Source organism: Cricetulus griseus, assembly GCF_003668045.3.
Source record: "Cricetulus griseus strain 17A/GY chromosome 1 unlocalized genomic scaffold, alternate assembly CriGri-PICRH-1.0 chr1_0, whole genome shotgun sequence".
Taxonomy (NCBI): Eukaryota; Metazoa; Chordata; class Mammalia; order Rodentia; family Cricetidae; genus Cricetulus; species Cricetulus griseus.
Window position 1 is genome coordinate 270,409,040 of NW_023276806.1, and position 22,601 is coordinate 270,431,640.

At 42.1% G+C, this 22,601-nt stretch overlaps 1 protein-coding gene across 2 annotated transcripts in view; it reads left to right on the forward strand.

Moving 5' to 3' along the window:
* Positions 1-21,278, forward strand: part of Reep3 (receptor accessory protein 3) — a 78,722-nt gene extending 57,444 nt beyond the window's left edge. For both annotated transcript variants that reach the window (XM_027395053.2, XM_027395054.2), the window contains exons 6-8: positions 8,826-8,970; positions 15,611-15,756; positions 17,147-21,278. In XM_027395053.2, coding sequence (XP_027250854.1) covers positions 8,826-8,970; positions 15,611-15,756; positions 17,147-17,203 — 348 coding nt within the window. In that variant the 3' untranslated portion in view covers positions 17,204-21,278. The remainder of the gene's footprint in view (positions 1-8,825; positions 8,971-15,610; positions 15,757-17,146) is intronic.
* Positions 21,279-22,601: the final 1,323 nt, after the last annotated feature.

A 22,601-nucleotide genomic window follows, 5' to 3' on the forward strand; every position in this document is an offset into this window, starting at 1 on the left:
TGTTACTTAGATTGTTAGCTGGTGTCATCTTTGTAGATAGATCTACAGACATTTCCCTAGTGCCTGATTTCTCTGTAAACCTAAAATGTCTCCCTCTATTACAAACTTGCTTTATTTAAAAAGCATCATTTAACAGGATCCTGTGTAGAAAACTACAAATTCAACCTCAACTTTAAATGTTCATTAAAAACACGTTTGAGGACGCTGTTTTAGTAAATATAGAAAGAAATCCCCGTTGTTCCCCATTTGACACTGAGAAATATTTCTGATGTGTTTTCTCGCTTGTATGTATGTGTGCCATGTATATGCCTGGTGTCCCAGAGGCCAGAAGCAGGTGTTAGATACCCTGAAATGAGAGTTAACAATTATTGTGAACTATTTCTTATATGGGTACTGGAAACTGAACCCATATCTTTTTATAAGAACAGCAAGTATTCTTAACCACTGAGTCAGTCATCTCTCCAACTCCTAATACGTATTATATATTAGAACAACTTGTAGGGTAGTTACTACATCTTGACTTATATTTGCTAAGCCTATTACTGCTTCATGGAGAGTCAGCAACCCTCACAATGCCATTTTGTCCTTATTCCCTCATTTTATCTCAGATTTTGCCTTCATCAGTTTTTACCATCCTATATATCGCACACTTAAATCTCTCCATTTAACACCTAGTCTAAGATAGGCGCTGACGCAGTCTAGGGTAATTTGGGTCAGTGGCCTCATAGACCACTTACTATCTGACTATAGTCAGTGTCTCTGTATTAACCCTTCTTTTGCTTGCTAAGACCCTCTGTTACTAAATAACATCTCAAAGGAAGACTTTTCTATAAAAATGCTGCAAAAGATAATCCTGCATCTACTTCCTCCTTTGTGATTCGTGGATTTCACTTCTATATTTAACCACTCAAAATCAACCCTCCACTCCCCAGGCAGCAAACAGACACTATAAAATCACCAAAGTCACTACTACAAGACAAGCTCACCGCTGAAGCTCACTGCCCCACTTGCTCACATTGTTCTTTAGCCAAGAAAAAAGATATGATGTCATGTTCTCATGACTCCAGGAGTGCTAGACACTCAAATCTTGGTTCTGTTGTGTCTATTAGAAATAGTCAATAACTGTGTTGAGTACTATGTAATGTTAGCTCTGTTGGCCTCAAGGTTTTTTTTTAAGTGGCTGAAATTAGTTTCATCTCTGGAGACATTTTAAAAAAAAAAACTACTGTCACAAAAGAACTTACAGGCGTTTCATATTCAAATAAATTAGAATCAAACTAAGAAATAGGTCAAGATTAAAGAGAAACTGAAAGAAAAACAATAACACAATTTGTGTGTTGTTTAATATACATATTAACATATACATATGTATATGTACATATCATGTATAGTTTGTTAGAAATATCTTTCAGGCTAAAAATTCTTGCACTTTTTATGTGATATTTAGATAGTGGTGATTTCCTGCCTAGGATCCCCAGGTTGAATCACCTGAGCGTGTCAGAGATGAAAACAGGAATCTAATCAGAACATTTATTACACCGTAAAGCAATTTTCTGAAAATGCTACTCAGTCCTCTGGCCTCATTACCAGGCGTCTGCTCACAAGGTCAGTGTACAAGTTTACTTTGGCTGAGCCAAGCACAAATACATGAAGGACCTTCAAGGATTCTGCTGAGGATGCTCAGCGTCCCGTCCCTGCTTCCACGTGGGAGAGGCAGGTGGCATTGATGTAGCTGACCGCCATCCATGCGATGAAGGGCGGGTGAAGAGCAGAGCTGTTGGCCCCTTTGGCCACCTGGGGATTCACTCTTGAGAGCAGCCTCTTCTCATTATATCTCTTTAATAGACCCCCCAATTTTTTTTTAGAGAAATTGGAGAGCTCTGCAGATGAAATCGATGAAATCTAATTGACTTTTTAAGCCACCATGATTAGCTTTAAAATTCCTGACCCTTTGCTGTCTGTTTTAATGACTTTCTGTTTGTGAAGGGATTTTGAATATTCAGTTATTGAGTCCCATCCTATGTTTTGTGGAGAAAAGAAAAATTCAGCCGATATTTCTACAGTCCACAGAGCAGATTAGTGAATCCTAGAACACTTGAATTATTCTCAGTTTCCTGTTTTCAAGTTTGGGTTCCACCCCGTATCAGCCACAAGACTGTAGGCAAACTGTCTACACTGATGTAAAAATTAAACACTTTGCTGTCTGTAAAGCGAGGGGTTGACATCCGATATCTAAAAACCTGCTGCATTTCCAGAATGTCAGCTCTCATCTGGAAGTGGTTTATGCTCCCACCTACACCACCACGGAACATTTTAGGTCATCACAACTGACAAGGAGCCGCTTCTGAAACCCAAGCAGAGGCCACAGGTGCAGCTTGCTGTCCTGCAGGGCAGAAACACTGCAAAGACTTTGCAACTCAGAAGAGCAATGGCATGGAGGCCGAGACGCCCTGCTTCAAAGGTGTAATGAATCTGGGGGAGGGACAGACTAAAAAAACATACACATGTGTATAAGAAGTTTAGGAAATGGTTACAGGTCATCTTGATTTTCTAGTTCCTTTTCAAATTTTGTCTCTGTATAGTAATTATTCTCCAATAAATACGAATCTCTCTAATATTCAAAACACTAAGATTCACCTAATTTGCATATACCTCGGTTCGTCCTGGACTTCATCAGTTTTATTACTGACTATCCAGAAGGAAGGTTTACCCAACATTGAGAACTATACTTAGCATCTGAAACCAGGCATTGGTGACACACGCCTTTAATCCCAGCCCTCGGGAGGCAGAGGCAGGCGGATCTCTGTGATTTCGAGGCCAGCCTGGTCTACAAGAGCTAGTTCTGGGACAGCCTCCAAAGCCACAGAGAAACCCTGTCTCGACAACAACAACAAAAAGCTTAGCATCTGTTAAATATAATACGCATCACAGATGATGAGAAAGTAGAGATGAATGGCTATAATAATTGAAGAATTACAATGGAAAAGCATAGATTATATAATTATATAATAAGATCACATCACTATATGGCTGGCCTAGAACTCAAGACCCACCGCCTCAGCATGGCAAGTCCTGGGATTACAAGCGTGAGCTACCATAGCCAGCTGTACATATAGTGCTGACATGAGTGAGATCTAAAGTATACAGATACTTTTGTTGGTGGAGACCCCTGCTTCCTGATTGACCGGAGTGCTTGCTTGCTGTATTTACTCCACACTGAGTAGCCTCAACTTTCTTATCCTTTTGTTTAATATTGTACAAGCCAAATAGAAGAAGAGGGTTACACATTTAATTGAAGCAAAACAGAAATACTTTTTAGTGATAAATGAGCAGGCTTTCCTACTTGCCCTCAAAACAGAAACTGGGCTGGAGAGGTGGCTTGGCAATTGAGAGCACATACTGCTCTTGCAAGAGAACCAGACTTCAGTTACCAGCACCATGCTGGGTGGCTGGCTCACAACCCTGCCTGCAACTCCAGCTACAGCCTCTGGCTTCTGCAGACACCAACACTCACATGCATGTACCAACAACCCCCAGGGACATGACCCCCAACACATGCACAATTTTAAAAAGTAAAAATAAATCTTATTTTTAAAGATAGCAAAGAAACCATTTTTTTTTCTTTTATCTTTGTTTCACTTTTGAGGCAAGGTCACATTATGTGACCCTGACTGGCCTACCTTTGTCTCCCCAGTGCTGTGATTAAGAGCCTCACCACTCACAGCGACTGTTATCTTTTGATGATAGGAGTGCAGCATTAGATACGACAACCTTAGTGACAAATGGAGCAGAAATTGTTATTGTGTAGCATGTTATTATAATCACGTCCTCATCAAACCAGCTTGAGGAGGACAGACAAGGGCAAAGGTGTATGAAAATGCCGTAACAAAACCCACCAATTGGCCTGCTAATTTTAAAACTAATCTTTAAAAAGTTTTTTTTTTAACTTTATTAAGTAAACTCACTGATTCATAATATTAAAGAAATATTTGAAAGGAAAGAAAATAAGTCACCCATCTATACCTAAACATTATACTGTTTTCATTTTTGTATATTTTGCCTCGTACTGCAGGCTTGCAACCACTTCATGGGTATGATTGGGATTCAGGGGCGGGCCGTGTTCCCACTTCACATCGAAAGGCAAACGTAAATCCTGTACTATGGGCTTTTGTGCTGAAGGTGTGAAACTAGAGTGAACAAGTTGCCCTTTGGATATGTTTATTTTGTAATTATACCTCTCCTCTGAAGTAGTTACATTGGATAATTACAATATAGTGAACTGTTTTCAACTTCACAGTGCTGCCTTTATTCTCTGTTCTCAGTTTAGATGTGTTTTACTTTCTTTAAAAATATATATTATATATAGTGGGAAATCCAGTTTCCCAAGGTAGTAAGAATGTTGAAGTGTCAAAAGGCCTCAAAACAAACAAACAAAAACAGGTTATGCCCCCCCCCAGCTTTTTCTTCTCTTTTTCCCCCACTACCCTGTTTCTTCTCCCGGGGTAGCCCCAAGCATCACCAGCTGGCCTCAGAATCACTTTGTTGCTGAGGACAGCTTCAAGCTTCTGACCCTGCTGCCCTGGCATCCTGCCTGCTGGGATGCTAGGCATGCATCGCCAGGCCCTGGTTATTTCATGTTGGGAATGGAGCCTGGGACTTCCTGCTTGCTCGTGCTAAGCAAGCACGCTACCAGCTGAGCTACATTCTTAGCACCACTTTTTCACAGTCCATCACTGAGGGAAGTCGGCAGGAACCTGAGGTAGGAAGCAGAGGCCATAGAGGGGTGCTGCTTATGGCTTGCTCCCACGTTTTGCTCAGCCTGCTTTCTTATATAACTTAGGACCACCCACCCAGGATAGCACCACCCACAGTGTACTGGTCCTTCCCACATCTTTTTTTTTTTTTTTTTTTTTTGGAGGGTTTTCGAGACAGGGTTTCTCTGTAGCTTTGGAGGCTGTCCCGGAACTAGTGCCTGTAGACCAGGCTGGTCTCAAACTCAAAAGAGATCCACCTGCCTCTGCCTCCCGAGTGCTGGGATTCAAGTCGTGCGCCGCCACCGCCCGGCACCCACATCAAGAAAAGGCACTACAGACCTGCTTGCAGTAGATACCATTGAGGCGAGGCTTCTCTTCCTGGATAACTCTGGCTTGTGTAAGGCTGGAGGAAAGAAAAGCTAGCCATAAAAAGCATATTTAGTTTACATGTTAATCATCTGCTCAAGGTAAGTCCATTCTAGATGGTCTAGTAGGGCAGAAACCTAAGACTCACCCCGTCTTCTGGTTTCTTAAAACCCTACTCCTATAGCAAACATTCATGTACAGCAGTGGAAGTCACAACAGCATTCTAGCTCATTTGTGAGGTTAAGTCTTCTCTTAATTGCACCAACTAAAAGCATAGCAGCTTGCAATTGACTAACCAAGTCAATACTCAGGGGCGCATTAGCTTGTTAAAACCAGCCCTAGAAACTGTATTCAAGAGACTGGAGAGGTGGCTCAGCCGTTGAGACCACTGGCTGATGTATTTCAGAGCATCCCAGGTTGGTCCCCAGCACCCATATGGTGCTTACAACCAACTGTAACTCTGGTTCCAGGTGATTTGACACATCGTCTTCCAGCCATATGGTATACAGGCATACACTCAGATAAAACACTCATATAAATGAAATAAATAAATGGATGCTAGAAATTGTACTCCAGTCAGGCAGAGGGTAACACAGTATGCCAATCAGCTTCCCCGGGAAATATTTATTTAGACTCCAAAGCCATCGATGGTGGATGCTGTCGTTTGGACCCTGTGGCAAACAAGGTAATGGAACAGTCCATTCAACTCATGACACCAGCAAGGATGGGTTCCCCCAGATGGCCTTCAGGGGCAGACCAAGTGGCTTCCTTTCATTAGACACCACCTCTTGTAGGCTTGCCAATAGCTCTACAGGCTGGGGACATACGTCTCCGAAGGAACATTTAACCCCCAAGTCATAATATATGGACTTGCATGCCGTTTGTGTGTGGCTATGGGTGGATAGAACAGTCCAGGAGTATTGAGAGGGTTTACAGAAAAGGGGCAAAGTAAAGAAAAGACAGACAGTTCTGAGGAAATGGGGTTTCCTTCAGATAGATGAGCACAGCACTTCCTTGACCTTCCTCCCTGGAGTGTCTTGTCCCCATCTTTGTTATAAGGAAATGCTGTCTGGTCAACAGAAAATAAATGGATTGAACTAAGTTTGCCGGGAGTCTTTTTACATTTATTGCTGTGTGTGCATGATAGAGGAGAGGCGTGTGTGTGTGTGTGTGTGTGTGTGTGTGTGTGTGTGTGTGTGTGTGTGTGTGTGTGTGTGTGTGGAGAGGACACCTCTTTGGGGTTCATTCCCTCCTTCCACTCTTACGTGGGTACTGAGGAACAAACTGAAGTTATCAGATTTACATGGAGAGGACCTTTACCCCAAAACAATTTTTATATACTTCTTTATTTGTGATACCCGGGCTGGCCTGGAACTCACTCTGTAGACCAGGCTGGCCTCCCGAGTGCTGAGATTAAAGGTGTGTGCCACCTGATACCAGGCTCCAAAAATAATTTCTTGTTTGTTTGTTTAGTTGGTTTGGTTTTTCAAGACAGGGTTTCTTTGTGTAGCCCTGGCTGTCCTGGAACTCACTCTGTCAACCAGGCAGGCCTCAAACTCACAGAGATCCATCTGCCTCTGCCTCTGCCTCTGCCTCTGCCTCTGCCTCTGCCTCCCAAGTGCTGGGATTAAAGGTATGCACCATCATACCAGGCTCCAAAAATAGTTTTTAGATGTGTGAAATCCATCTATTTTAATTGGGAAATGGACTTTAAACATTCTTTTGGGGGGGTCAAGACAGGGTTTCTCTGTGGCTTTGGAGGCTGTCCTGGAACTAACTCTTATAGACCAGGCTGGTCTTGAACTCACAGAAATCCACCTGCCTCTGCCTCCCAAGTCCTAGACTAAAGGCGTGCACTGACGCCACCACCACCCAGCACTAAATATTCTTTTTTTCTTAGATATATTTCTTATTTTATGTGGGAGTGTTTTGCCCTTATGTATGTATATATACCATCTGCACGCTTAGTGCCCAAGGAGGGAGGATGAGGGTATCAGATCCCCTAGAATTGGAATTGCAGATGATAGTCTGTGTGGGTACTGGGACTTGAACCCTGGTCCTCTACAAGAGCAATGACTACTCTTGGCCAATGGGCTTTCTCTCCAGCCCCAAATTTAAACATTCTTACACAATTCAAAACATATGGTAGAAATACAAAACTTACCTAGGGAGTAGAAACAGCGTGTGGTTTGATATAGTATGATATCAGTAACCTAGAGTACTGAATCACGACTTGTGAATTGAAGAGCTGTTTCTTCAGGGTAAAATACAAGTGAAAAGAAACGCCCAAATGTTTGTAACACCTTTAACTTTGAAATTTAGAGATGAACCATTATGGATGAGTTTCCATGGTAACCTTATAAGGAGGCAATCAGAAATTCACATGTGTGAGAAGACATAATCAGTGAAAATGCCTTGAGACAAGTATTTTTAGTCTAGCTATAAATAAAACAATGAATCATCCGTATGTTATGCAGATTTAAAGTGGATAAATTTAGAATTTTTTTTTCCATTTTACAAAGCTTCATAGTTTAAGGAAGTATGTCTTAGAAGTTCAGATAAATGTCCGCATAAAAGCTGTGTGGTGCTGGAGATGCTCTCTGCACTGGCTGCCATGTTTCCACAGCAGTCACAGGCAGGCACTGACATCTTAGATGTGGCTAGTGAAATGTAAGGAACTTCATTTTCAGCCTTTCTGTGGTGTTGCACCCTTTAAACCCAGCACTCAGGAGGCAGAGGCAGGCAGATCTCTATGGAGCCCAGGCTGGTCTACAGAGTGAGTTCCTGGACAATCAGACTACACAGAGAAACCCTGTCTTGAAAAACAATGGAACTGTGTTTTCCTTCTAATTAATTTACATTTAAATATTTGTTTGTGCCTGATGTATTGTTAAGACAATAGGAGCTGGAGAGCCAGCTCAAGGGTTCACAGTGTTTATTGCTCTTGCAAAGGACCTGGTTGACTTCCCAATGCTCACATGATGGCTCATTGCTTCTGCCTCCAGTCCCAGGGGTCAGACAGCCTCTTCTTGCCTCCAAGGGTGCTGCACCCCTGTAGTACACATATATAATAAAGATGAAATGAAATATACTGTGGTGAACATGCCTTGCCAGATTGTTCATTGTCTGAAGATTGTTGCATATCCAAAATTCTTTGGCTCCACCTCGTTCTAGTTAGAGCTATTACCATTCCTGACTTAGGTTTGCTTGTTTTAAAACACCATCTCTCCTTGAAGAGCTTCTCCGAGTCATAAATGCTAAGCCCCAAAAGTCTAGTTTTACTGTTACTAACCCAGAGTACTGAACCATAGCTCAGAATTATGGGTGCTGTTTTCTCTGAAGTTAATCTCATATACTAAAGAGATAAAAAATAAAAACACATCTCAGACTTTAGTATAATGTTGAAATGCCTGGAATAAAATATATTGATGTAATGGCATACTCTGAAATGCATAAAAAAGCAAACTGGATCCGTGTTGCTATAGATGTCATGAAGCAGATGTAAACAGTGTGTGGCATTCTCGGGAGACGTCAGCCTCTCCAAATCCTTTTTTATTCTTAAGATGTTCAGGGATGTTATTTATATGACAAGATGTTACTGTGTTTCATAATAAAATGTGTTAACATGTTGTGTGACAAATATAAGAATATTAAGTATTTGAAAGTATCTATTTTCTGGGGTCTTATCATATCTCTGTTAAATAGAGCCAGGGAGCCATAACGGAGCGTTTGAGAAGTTTCAGCATGCATGATTTGACAACTATCCAAGGTGATGAGCCTGTGGGACAGAGACCCTACCAGACTTTGCCAGAAGCAAAGAGGAAAAGCAAACAAGCCAGTGAGCCAGCAGGTATGCTTATTTGTTATAATAATATACAAGGGCTTTTCACAAATGGGCTAGAGGTCATAGTACTAGAGACAGAACTCACTTTGTCTTTGATATCATTATTGTTAAGGCAGAGTCTTGTGTAACCTATGCTGGCCTCAAACTTTCTATATGGGTGAGGCTGTCTTCAACGCCTTGATCCTTCCGCCTCTACCTCCCCAGTGCTAGGACTATAGGTGGAAGCGATCCAGCAGCAAAAGTTAACTTATTTTAAGCATGTATTTGGGAGCTTATTATTTTGTGTGTTGTCTTTCTGTTTTCCAGACAGGGTGTCATAGCCCAGGCTTGCTAAGGATGACCATGAACTTTCTGGCCCTCTTGCATCAGGCCTCCCAAGTGTGGGGCTCAGGTGTGCAGCACCACACCTGGTATAATATAATCCTAGGGATAGAATCCAGAGATTTATGCAAGCACGGTACCAGTTGAACCATATCCCCAGCCCAAGCATTTTTTTTTTTTTTGAATTTTAGTTTTACCCAAAGCACCTTCTTTCCAAATTTTCTTTAAGTCAGACTACTTGCCTTTCGCTGCCTACAGAAATCGTGAAAGTAGCAGGCATGGTGGTGTACACTTTTCCTCTCAGCACTTGGGAGGCAGAGGCAGGTGGATCTCTGTGAGCTCGAGTCTGGCCTGGTCTACAGAGCAAGTTCCATGACAGCCAAGGCTACACAGAGAAACCTGGAAAAAACAAATAAACAAACAAACAAATAGTGGAAGAAAGAAAGAAAGAAAGAAAGAAAGAAAGAAAGAAAGAAAGAAAGGTCATGCAGCTAAAAACAGAGTTGTGTGAGTTTTTAGAAGCTGTGGACATGGCTCGCAGCTCAGCCCGACTTTAGTTCTGACTGGTCACCAGCATTCTCTGTTCAGACTGGGGATTGACATTTAAGGAGTTTCATGGGTAAACAAACGCTCTGGGTGCTGTGAAAGAGTAAGGACATTGACTCCTAGGTGAGACATGTTAAGCAGATGACAAGTGATGACTCAAAATCAAAATAAGATTAGTCCAGTGGGAAATGTGTTGAGGTTGCACACTAATTCACAGCTAGCTTGCAGGCGTATTCTGCAGAAATGATGAGCCTGTCGTAGTTGCTGTGTTTCGGGCCTTTAATGAACTGGTGTGGTCTTGGAAGCAAGTACACAAACCAGCAGAGTCACTTTGTCATTCTGTCACATCTACAGCAGTCTTCATTCATGTCCAGGACGAAAACTAAGACACTGAAGACTTTTTTTTTTAATTTATTTTAGAAAAAATTATATTTAAAAAAAATTGATGTGCATTGCCAATTTGCCTGCATGTATGTCTGTGTGAGGGTGTCAGGTCCCATGGAACTGGAGCTACAGACAGTTGTGAGCTGCCGTGTGAGTGCTGGGAATCGAACCCATGTCCTCTGCAGGACAGTCTTTGTTACAAAGTAAGTTCTCTTAAGAGGGTGGCTGAAAATCATCATTTATTTGATGATCCTAATAGGTACTTTTGTTTGGTTGGTTTTGGTTTTTCAAGACAGGGTTTCTCTGTGTAACAGCCCTGGCTTTCCTGGAACTCTCTTTGTAGACCAGGCTGGCTTTGAACTCACAGAGATCCTCCTACCTCTGCCTCCCAAGTGCTGGGATTAAAGGCATGGGCTACTACCACCAGTCTGCTAATTTTTAAAATAAAGTAACAGCCCCTCCTTTTTTCCTTTTGTCTTTTTTAAAGACCAAGTTTTATAATGTAGCCCAGGCTGGCTTTGAATTCTTGGCAATTCTCTTGCTTCAGCTTCCCAAATGTTAGCTTCCGAACCTAGCCGTAGTAGCTCCTATTTAGAAGTGAAGGCTGGAGCTCGAGAGATGACATTGGTTAAGAGTGCACACTGCTCTTAAAAAGAACCCAAGTTCAATTCCCAGTGTTTATTCACAGCTGTCTTAACTCCAACTCCTCTGCCCCCCTTTGGGACCTGAACTCCATGCACAGTTATGTGTGTGTATACGTGCACGAATTAAGGATGATAAAAGTAAATCTTCCACTGTCCTTGATAAATGAATAATACTTAAAATGGTGGCCAGTGTCTGAAAGGTTAAGCTCAAACTAACCATTGATTAAAATAACGCTTTAAAGAATGAAGACCTGGCTGGGAGGTGGTGGTGCACGCCTTTAGTCCCAGCACTCAGGAGGCAGAGGCAGGAGGATCTCTGTGAATTCAAGACCAACCTGGTCTACAGGAGCTAGTTCCAGGACAGCCTCCAAAGCCACAGAGAAACCCTGTCTCAAAAAACCAAAAAAAAAAAAAAAAAAGAATGAAGACCTGAGGCTGTGCTATGGCTCAGTTGGTAGAGTGCTAGCTTAGCATACAGGAATCCTTGGGTTCCATCACCAGCAGTTCATAAATAGGGCTTGGTGGAAGCAGGAAAGATCAGGAGTTCAAGGCCATTCTCAACTGCCTAGCAATTTTTGGTCAGCCTGGAAAAAGAGAGTGAGGAAATTACTATATAGGAAGGAAAAACACATCCCACATCCTGAAGAAGAAAAGAGGCCATCAGAAATGTTCTCATTATCTGGGCAGAGTGGTGCACACCTTTAATCCCAGCACTCCGGAGACAGAGACAGGCAGATCTCTTGAGTTCACCATCAGCCTGGTCTCACTCTGTAAAGTGAGTTCCAGAATAGCTAGAGCTGCAAACAGATACCCTGTCAGAAGACAGAGGAAAGTGTGTGTGTGTGTGTGTGTGTGTGTGTGTGTGTGTGTGTGTGTGTGTGTGTGTGAGAGAGAGAGAGAGAGAGAGAGAGAGAGAGAGAGAGAGAGAGAGAGAGGAAAAACCAACAAGAAAGTTCCCCCTTGTTAATTATAAAACCCCCAGTTTCCTAAAACAATCACAGTCCCCTCAGAATGTGAGGTAACTGGGCTCAGCAAAGTAGTTCTGTTCAGGGTCCCATGCAGCTGTGCTCAAACAGCAGCTGGGGCTCAAGCCACACACCCAAAGAAGAGCTTGCACGTGTCCCTGTCAGAGCTTGGAAAAGTCAAGCAGCAGGTGTTAATCTGTGTGTCCTCTCTGTGTGGACTCTCTCAGAGCAACTGGAGTCACCTGGCAGCTGCAGTTCCATAGCCAGTGTCCCACAAGACGCTGGCAGAAATCCCACTCAGTGCTTTAGTGACACTGTTGGTGGTGATTTGTTGAGGCGGCTACAAAAGCCTGGAAAGGTTGTATGTGTGGGGGGGAGTGGGTGGGAGGGATACTAATGAACCAGCCTCTTGGACTTTCTGTGAGCTTAAAATGAACTGATCATTTTGGATGACAATCTGCCAGCCAAGCATTCAGAGAAGTGAAGCTGTCCCAGTGTCTGTACATACTGGAGAATCCAGAGGGTGTTAGAAAGGTTAACACTGTCTAGTTCTGTGTGCTGGGGCTTTGTCTGTATGACTCTGTGTGTTGTTGTTCAGTTGGGAGGTGGTGGTGTTTGCTTGTTTGTTTAGTTTTAATCCATTACTCAAATACTCAAAATCAGAAATAACAAAATGGTCTTATTTTGATTTTTGTGTTTTGTTGGTTTTTGCTTTGTTTTGGTTTTTTTGAAAAGGGGTTTTTTTTCTGTAGCCCTGGCTGTCCTAGAACTAGTTCTGTAGACCAGGCTGGTCTCAAACTCACAGAGATCCACCAGCCTCTGCCTCCCCAATGCTGGGATTAAAGGTGTGCGCCACAACCCCCTGGCTAATACTCTTATTTTGAAAAACTTAAGCAATACAGTGGAAAACTCTAGACATGGCAACCTCTAAATTTTTTTCTGCTTTATTTTCTTCATTATACAAGAATGGTTTTTTAAACAAATACTTGACAGCTTCAATGAGGAAAATTTTAAATTACGAAAAAGCTTGCTTCCCGAGCCATATAATAATGGTCCGGTGGCTGTCAGTGTCAACAAGGACCAGCTGGGTGAGTAGAGGAGCTTGCCACCCAAGCATGATGGCTTAGTTACATGTTTAGGACCCAAGTGGTGGAAGGCAGAAACCACCTCCTGCAGACTGACCTTGAACAGCATGTCTGTACATGACTTTCACACTTAATAAGTAAGTGTAACTTTTTTTAGAGGAAACAGGGGACTAGAGAGATGATTCATTGTTAAGAGCAAATACACCTCTTTCTGAGAACTCCAGTTTAGTTCCCAGGACCCATGTTAGTCAGTTCACGGCCTCTTGTAACTAACTCCTGCTCCAATGAATCTGGTACCCTCCACCGGCCTCTCTGGATACCTTACTTCATACACATACCCACACAGAGACACACAACACATAATAAAAATTAAAATAATCCTTTAAAAATAACATAAATTCCTTCAAAATACCCCCTGACACCTCTTCAAAGAGAGAGAATGTGGCTTCATTTTACCCTAAATGAGGAACAGCTCCCTGGCTTCCTTGGGTTTCCTCCCAACAGCCTCTACTGCCCCAGCCCTCCACGTTCACGCTCCCTTCTGCCTGGAATGAGCTACTTTTGACTACTACAGGAAAACAAAGGATTCTGGCCAAAATAATGCCTGATTCTGCTTCCAAATCTTTCTTGATTTCAAGCCTAGATGTTTGGCAGCCTAAAATTGTTCTTGCCTAATATATAATTAAAGTCATTTATGTTATTATGGGAGTAAAAAGCATATTAGCAACTGTTCACAGTTTGAATTGTAAATCTCAAATTATTTGTGTCCTGTTCGAGCTGACTAATAGACATTTATCCACATCATTTTTTCCTGACAGAAAAGTTCATCCCTGCTTCCTCCTGGACCTTATCTTTATTAGAGAGGGGTTTAAACTTCTTAGGGCCACATAACTGCACACACATCCCCACTCCCCTGTCTTCACTACTTTAGACTGGCCCCTTGGCTGGCTTTTGCCCAGAGCCATGGGTTTTGGTTCTCAGAATCTTCGTCATCATCCTCCAGGGCTTGTTAGAGATGCTCATCTCCGCCCCACCCCGGGCCTGCTGAATCACAAGCTTCCAGGGGTGGAGCCCCACTATATGTACTGACAAGTTATCCAGATGAGACAAGCTAGTGTCTGAGGACCTTCCCTTAGTGATGGGGTTCTCTTACTCCTGGATTCTTGCATAGCAAACAAAAATAAGTATTGATAGGTCCACATAACAGCCTATTAGCTGGCCCCGAGGTCCCTGGCTGATATTGGCGCTGAATATTTCCTCTGACATCTGTCTGGTGGCCTATGGTTTCTGTCAACCGAAACCTCCCGGGCTTGACCAGCACTGCAACTGATCCCCAGTGACTTCACCTTTCCAATTGTAGCCCCTTTGAATCTTTCTTGGAATCCCCTGTAACTCCCAATGTGACAAGTGGGGGAGACGCTTGGGTCTTAATTAAAGTCAAAGGCACAAGTGACAGCCTAAAACACATTTGGGTTTTATACAATTTGTGTGAGGGTAAAAAATTTCACAGTGTATCTGATAATTTTCTTGATTTTTTTTCTTGTCGTCTGTTTCCATTTTAGCAGGGTGTAGGTATTAACTTCACTGTTAGGAAATTTTTAGGAGACCGGGGGTGGGGGGGCATTGGTGTTGTTTGGCTTTGTTCTTATTGTTGTTGTTTGGGCTTGGCTAATTTGTTTGTTTGGTTTGTTTCTCAGAGACAGGCTCTATCTATGTAACTCTTGACTGTCCTGGAACTCATTCTGTAGACCAGACTAGCTTCAAACTCAGAGATCCGCCTGCCTCTGTCCTCCAAGTGCTGGCATTAAAGCTATGTGGTGTGTGCCACCACCACCAGGTTGAGTTTCAGCTCTTTAAGTCTTAGATATTATCATTGTGCACCTAGAGGTCAAAGGACAACTTTGGAATCATTCTCTCATTTTACCCTTTTCCGTGTCTTCTTGGACTCAGGCTGAGTCACCCTACCAGTCCTGTTTTGACATGAGGGTCTTACCTTTAACTCAGGCAGACCTTAAACACACATCAGCCCTTCTCTGCTTCCTGAGTTAATGCTACCGGTGTGTGTCTTGCCAGACTGTGTGGTGTGTGTTCCTCTATCACTCTCACTGCAGTTCTTTGAGTCAGGGTCTCTCCCTCAACCTGGGACGCATGTGCCTTTGCTACACTGACAGCCTGGAAACCCCAGAGATTCTCTTGTCTCTGTCTGTGCACACCTCACAGGCATACACACACAGCACTGGAGTTTCAAGAGTCCGGAGGACCATGCCCAGATTCTACTTGAATCCTAGAATCTGAACTCAGCTCCTTATGCTTGTACAAGTGCTCTTACCCACTGAGCTGTCTCCCCGGCCCTCTGGCTTATTTTTTAAATAGAAATATTCAGAGTAAAAATGGGCTACTGACCATGGTGCCATCACTGTGAATTCCAGTCCAGCCCAAGTTACAGAACAAGACTCATCTCAAAAAATGAATAAGGTAAATGAGTAAAACCCGATCAGGGAGAAGTTCATGGAGGAAATGAGTCTTATGATCTTTATCTACAATAGCGCACAAAGCAAAAGTTCACTGAGAAGGTCCAGGAGCACTTTCCAGATGAGCAGGAAGGGAGACCCCCAGATAGACCCTCACACCAGCCATATGAAGAGGCAGGCTAACCCCAGTGTCCTCTGTCAAAACATGCTGTTCTTGACCATTTGTTCAGCCTACGGAATTCCACTGAGAGATGGAAATGAACAAACAGATGAAGAAGCAGAGGGGCCGTTCTCGGATGATGAGATGGTGACTCACAAGGGACTACGCCGAACCCAGAGCATGAAGTCTGTCAAGACCATCAAAGGCCGAAAAGAGGTCAGTGTGCATTGGGTAACTGTTTTCGTAATCTGTGTGAGGGATTTCCTTCTACTTTGTCATTACCTATGTTAAACCACCAGTGAGTAAAGGATTCAAATGAGAGGGCAGCATTGTAGTTAAAATTCTTTATTAAAAGTAGGGGTTGCCAGTCATTGGTGGTGGTGCATGCCTTTGATTCCAGCACTTGGGAGGCAGAGGCAGGCAGATCTCTGTGAGTTCGAGGCCAGCCTGGTCGACAAGAGCTAGTTCCAGGACAGCCTCCAAAGCTACACAGAGAAACGCTGTCTCGAAAAACTAAAACAGACAAACAAAAAAGCAAGTGTGTCAGGGATCTCTCGGGATATTTTCCCCCCTGTAAATTTTGAAATAGAAAAGTCCTTATTTTGTTCTCTTCATAGAAAGCGGCATTCCCACCTAGCAAAATCCATAGTTACTGTGAATATCTGTTGCTGCCCCTATACATAAGCAAGGAAGGCTGCTAACAGAATTAACTGCATAGTTTTGCTTTCAACAAGCCATACATGATGATTAAATAGTAGACATTTACCTGTAGTCACACGGCGTCATTGTGCTAAGGCTCACTGACTGACATTGTACTCAGCAAAATGTAAATAAGTCAGTGTTTTCATCTGTGATTGGGAATGTCCTGCGTATGCATATTGCGTATGCATACACCCATCGTGTCACCAGCTACGTTGTTTCTGTGGGTTTTCTTAGTAAGGTTGTAACTTGCAACGGTGTTGCTTTGATGGTTGGTTGGTTAGTTGATTAGCTGGTTGGTTGGTTGACTCAGGTGCTGTACTGGCATTTTGACCAAGGACCCCATGAAGGCATTGCAATCACTCTATTTCTGAGCTACATTCCCAGCGCATTTTCTTTTGAGAAAAGGTCTCAATAAGTTGCCCAGCCTGGCCCAGAGCTCATTCTGTGGCCCAGGTAGATCTTGAACTTACAGTCCTCCTGCCTGGCCTCCCCCCAAAAATGATTTTTTTTTTATGTCAGAAGAGTAAAACAATTACTATGACTATGAACTATTAAAACCTACCTAGTTTTAAAAAGTAATCAGTCTGTTTAGTTTTGCATGTTTTAGTTTATTAGTTTTAACTAGTAGAAGAAGTAACATTTCCTTACGGCATTTTAATACACAGTTGTTTTTTTGTTATCTTTTGTTTTATTTTATTTTGGGGTTTTGTGTTGGTGGTGGTGGTGGAGGTCTTTTGCTGGTGGGTTTGTTCCCTGACAGGGTTTCTCTATGTAATAGTCCTGACTGTCCTGGAACTCACTTTGTAGACCACACTGGCCTCGAACTCACCAACTTCCTCCTGCCTCTGCCACCACTACACTGCTGGGTGACCTATTATTAATACTAATACTTTTCTTTCTTCAGGTGCGGTATGGCTCGCTAAAATACAAAGTGAAGAAGAGACCACAGGTGTATTTTTAGTGTCTACACCTCACCTATCTCAAGACAAATAATCCTAGCAAATCAATTTCATTTTCTAACGTGATGTACTCCGGACTTAACACTTTTAATCTTCCAATTGTGGCAATGACAGGATTTACTTTAATAACTTTAAATAGTTTGTGTTTCTTTAACAATTACTTTTAGACATGAACTGCTAAATGTAGTTATGTGAGGTTTATTAATGTACACGTATATTACAATGGTTACAGAGAATCATGTTATCTGACTTCTGCAACAACATTGAGTGTCTGGGATCTAAGGATAAAACATAGATCCAGGGTATACTTGAAAAGTCTCTGTTTCAGGGTACACCTTGCCCTTCTGGTGTTGCCTGGTGTTTACACCCATCCGTGCCACCCACATCTGTCACGGGAGAGTAGTGACAGTCACTGAGCAGCCAGTGTCTTGACATACTGTAAAGTGGTGGCATGTCCTTTACATAAGCCTTAGAAGCTTTCCACCATGAGCTAAAAGATTTTGAAACAGATATTTGAAAACCAGGTGTCCACATAGCACTTTCCTGGCTGGTTTTGCACACTTGAAAATTGTTTACTTTATTTTGCGACTGTACATTTACTTTAAATTTTATCGATGCTGTCTTTTTTTGTTGTCTGTGATATTCTGACACGTCAAAACTATGCCTTGAAATGCATCATCTCCTTTTCCTGTGCGTTTGTTTCATTTGATTTATAGTAGGGACACATGGCTAATTGTTAAATTTTTACTTTGTGTTTTGTTTTTTGAGATGAGGTCTCTTGTAGCCCAAGGGTGGTATTGAACTCCCGATCTTCTTCCTGCTTCTACTTCACAGTTGCTAGGATCACAGGTGTATAGTATCACACCTGACTAATTTAACTGTTTTTTAATCATATTCTTGACAAATAAGAAGTTATTAACATTAACTAGTTTCTATAGTTGAATTTGATGTGTTTTTATCAATAATAGCTTTTATAGAACAGAGTCAAGACTGGTGTAGCAGTTAGTGTTTGTTTTTGTTTTTGTTTTTTTGTTTTTGGTTGTTTTGGGGAGATTAGAGACAGGGTTTCTTTGTGTAGCCTTGGTTCTCCTGTAACTTGCTCTGTACACCAGGCTGGCCTCGAACTCACAGAGATCCACCTGACTCTGCCTCCCACGTGCTGGGATTAAAGGCTGGTGCCCACCAGTGCCCGACTGAGCTTTTCAGACTCATGAAACTACCCAGTGAACACACCCCATTCTCAAGCGTGGCAGAGGCAGATGCTGGCTTACAGACTTGGCAGTCACTAGAGTCATTTGAATCTTTTTCTGACTGTTTATTCCCTGAAGCTAAGTGTCAAGGTGAAGCACAAACATAGTTGATGCTACACGGCACAGGCTCCCGGAAATAGACCTCCTTTCTAATCTCAGAGATTCAGAGGGCTTGAACTCGGAGTCCCTTTTCCGCTTGCCCTACTAACTGCATTATTGTATATTTGGGTTGATGGATAACCAAAATTTCAATAATCTGACCATGTTTACTTGGGGGTGTCTGTCATTCATGTGTGATCTCTTGCTGTCACTCTGAATATTTCCTAAACTGACTCACATTCTTAATGCTTAACACCAAATGAAAACTCAGTTTTTTCCCAAATTTAATCTTACATCTCCATCTACTTTGCTTTGACTCACGGCCTCGTTGTTACTAGAAGGATTCTTTAACTTCTATTCAATCACCCGTAAAATCACATAGTAAATTACTGGTAAGAGGGTTATTTATTTTGCCTGGACCTGCCCTGCTCTGTACAAATGCCATGCTGCATGCTTGGTTTCCCAGACAGAGGCAATGTGGCCTGATAAGGCCATCGGATAAGTAAGTTGCTCTGTCTCCATGGGGACTGGGTGGCACCATTTTATCTTTTAAAAGTCCAGTCTCGGTATTAAACCTGCCCTTTGGAGCTGATAGACAGACACCATGCTTGACATACGCAAGTTCAATCCCAGAATCAAAGGGGAAAAAATTAAACTTATCCATCCTTTAAAGGGTTCGGATACTATGTTTGTTCCCTCTTTTGCTTTTGTTTTGTTTTGTTTTATGAGACAGAGTCTCACTCTAGCCTGGCTATCCTGGAACTTCCTGTGTAGGCCAGGCTGGCCTCAAGCTCACAAAGATTCACCTGCCTCTGCCTCCCAGGTGCTGACATTAAAGGGTGTTTGCCACCACGCCCAACTAATTTTGTTTTGAGACCAAGTCTCACTCTAACCAGACTGAAACTCACTATGTCACCCAGGCTAGCCTCAAATGTACGGACGCTCTTAGTGCTTCAGCCTTCTAAGGGCTGAGATTACAGGTGTGTACCACCATACCCTACTTCATGGTCTTTTTAAATTGGGGAAATTATTACCTTGTAGAATCAAAATACTCTGAGCAAGGATACCAGCTGGCTCAGAACTAATGCTGGCCATCCTATTCACTACCCTGCTCATTCCCAGCCCCTCCCTGAGCAGATCTTTGCCATTGATACGCTCAGTGCACTTGATGCCGTCTGTCGCGCCTCTCATGCTTTGGTTCTGTCTCCACAGTCACAGGGTCACCACAGCACACCCTTTGCTTTGAGCTTTGTATACTGAGCGATGGGACTTTCTTTTGTTTTGTGTTGTTTCTTTAAGTTGGAGCAGGTCATGTTGTTTGCTTCTCTGCCTTTGAGTCTGCTGATTTTTTTTTTTAAGAGATATAAATTTACTCATAGACCATAGTGCCTTGATTTAACCCCACTGCCGATTGGAGCACCGGCATGCAATGCACAAACCTGTTTCTCTGCCGTTTGGCATTTATCAAAAAATTACAGCCTAGTAGTATGTTATCTGACTATCTAGTCATTCGGTGGGATCGCTAATACTTAACGATTCCCCATACTTAACTATTGTTTAAGCACAAGAGTTGATATGGTCTCTCTATATGTCTCTCTCTTTTCTTCTTCCTTGCTGTCATTTAAGGGAATCGAAAGTGCAGCTGGAGAGATAGCTCAGTGTTTTCAGAATGCATACTGCTTCTTCCAGAGGATGCAGGTTCAGTTCTTAGTAGGTAGTTCACAACTGCCCGCAACTCCAGATCCAGGATATAGGATACCCTCTTCTGATTTCCAGGGGGACCTAAATGCATATGAGCATACCGACACACGGATATACATACAAACACATAATTTAAAATTTTTAAAAAATGTGAAAAACAAAAAGGAATCAGAAATAAGCTGATGGCTAAATGAGCAATTATATAAAGACACTTCACTTCCCTGCCCCAGATCCCATCCACACATATCACTGTGTGTTTTAAATGGTTAAAAAAAAAAAAAAAAAAAAAAAAAGAGATCCTGCCACCACTGCTGGTAAGAAACACTTCACTAACATGGATGGGAGCAGGACTAACTACTTGTGTGTTTTCAGGGATCTTATTCCATGTGTTACCACCAAAGACTTCCACAGTGTTATAACACATGTAAATACTCTAAAATTGTCAAACATTGGTTAAATGTATCATCTTTCTTTTCTGTGCTTTTGGGGACATGCCTGAACCTTTATGGTATTATACTAGAATGTCTTATATTAACTATGTTTTTTTTTATTGGAATAGGCTAATTTTTCATTTAGTGTCTTCCATTAGGAAAAGGAGATCTCAATAGATCTAAATATAGAAATCTAAGTACAGATTCCAAAGCTGTTTCCGCTGTCCTCTCCTTTTTGGGTTGATTTATTTGTGAAACAGGTAAATTTTGAAAAGATTGTTGCTTTGTGGTTTGTAGTATTTCTTAAGAAACATACCCTAAGATTAAAGTTTTCTGAAAAGAAAGTATCTTTTTTCCCTAAGTACTTTTAAGACATAGTCTTGTAGGGGTGTTCTGCATATTGAATATTGTATGTTAACCCTTGACTCTGACTTAACAGTTTTTCTTCTAATATTTTTTAACTCTGTGTACTTTAATACTTTAAGCAAAAATAACTTTATAAATCACTTTGTTAAAACTAGCCTCAAGCCCCGTACGTGGGTGACTCTGCAAGTGTATTTTGGGAATTTTTACAATAAAGTAAACTCATTACATTACTGGCAGTTGGGTATTTCTTTATGTGTCGGTGGCATACATGTGTTGAACTCCATGAGTGTTCTTTATTATTCAGCATGACTTGATTCAGTAACAGACAGCATATATGTCCTTCAGATTGCTGCTGGCAGAACAAATTATGACTATTGTTACTTTCTGTGAAACTCGTCAAAGGCTGGTGGAGTCTGGATACTGAACAGAGAGGCAGGGAAAGCAGCACAGGAACTCTGTCACAATGGATTGACTGGCTGTCTCCAGCATAGAGTCTCACAGAAAATTCAGATTTATGTATCCTGGAAGTGTTCTGGAGTTCCGTCTGTTTGAGAGTCTGTTTATCTGCTTCACATTTAAGATAAATCCTGTCTTAAAAGCGCCCCTGAATTGCTTCATTATTATATGCAGTATATATTAAAGTGTTTTCAGATCATATTGAAAATGGAGTTGCAGTTTTTAGCTTTATTATGGGGCATATGCTTGCTATGACCAAACAAGGCTATAAATTAAAATAGAACTCAAAAGAACACAGAGAACTTGTGAAGTGCTTCTATGGTGTCCCCCACCCCCCTTGGGGTTTTATTTTCCCTTGAAGTAGTTAACTAACTGTTCTTACAAAGATGTATGGAGCAAAACCACCTCAGAGACATGTTGTTCCTGGAAAATACCCTGCTGTTTTACCTGCTCATCAATATACACTAGTCTTGAAGCCTCCTCTGAATGTCCTAGAGCAGGTAAATTCCTTTTTAAGGTGCAACAGGCCTTTAATCTCATCACTAGAGGCAGAGGTTGGGTGATGTCTGAGTTCAAAGCCAGTCTGGTTTACCCAGTAAGTTCCAAGCCAGCAAGGGCTACATAGAGAAACCCTGTCTAAATAAATAAATTGTTTTTTAAAAGACAACTCTAGCCAGGCAGTGGTGTTGCATGTCTTTAAGTTCAGCAGTTGGGAGGCAGGGCAGGTGGATCTCTGTAAATTCAAGGACAGCCTGGTCTACAGAGCTAGTTCCAGGACGCCAGGGCTCCACAGAGAAACCCTGTCTGAAGATAGATAGACAGACAGACAGACAGACAATTCTTCAAGTTGGAATTTTAAGCACATGATTGAGAATTTTACCTGTTCTGTAGGTTACTAAAGAACTGTGCTCAACAACAGGAGCTACAGGCACCGGGCATGCAATGTGGTGTGCATAGGTACAGGCAGGCAAACATTCCTACACATAAGTTTTTAAAAACAGAGTAGGAAAATTGCCATATCCTTATTTACCCAAGGGTGCCATGTTAAGAAAGGGAAGAAAGCCAAGCATGGTGATGCACACTTTTAATCCCAGCAC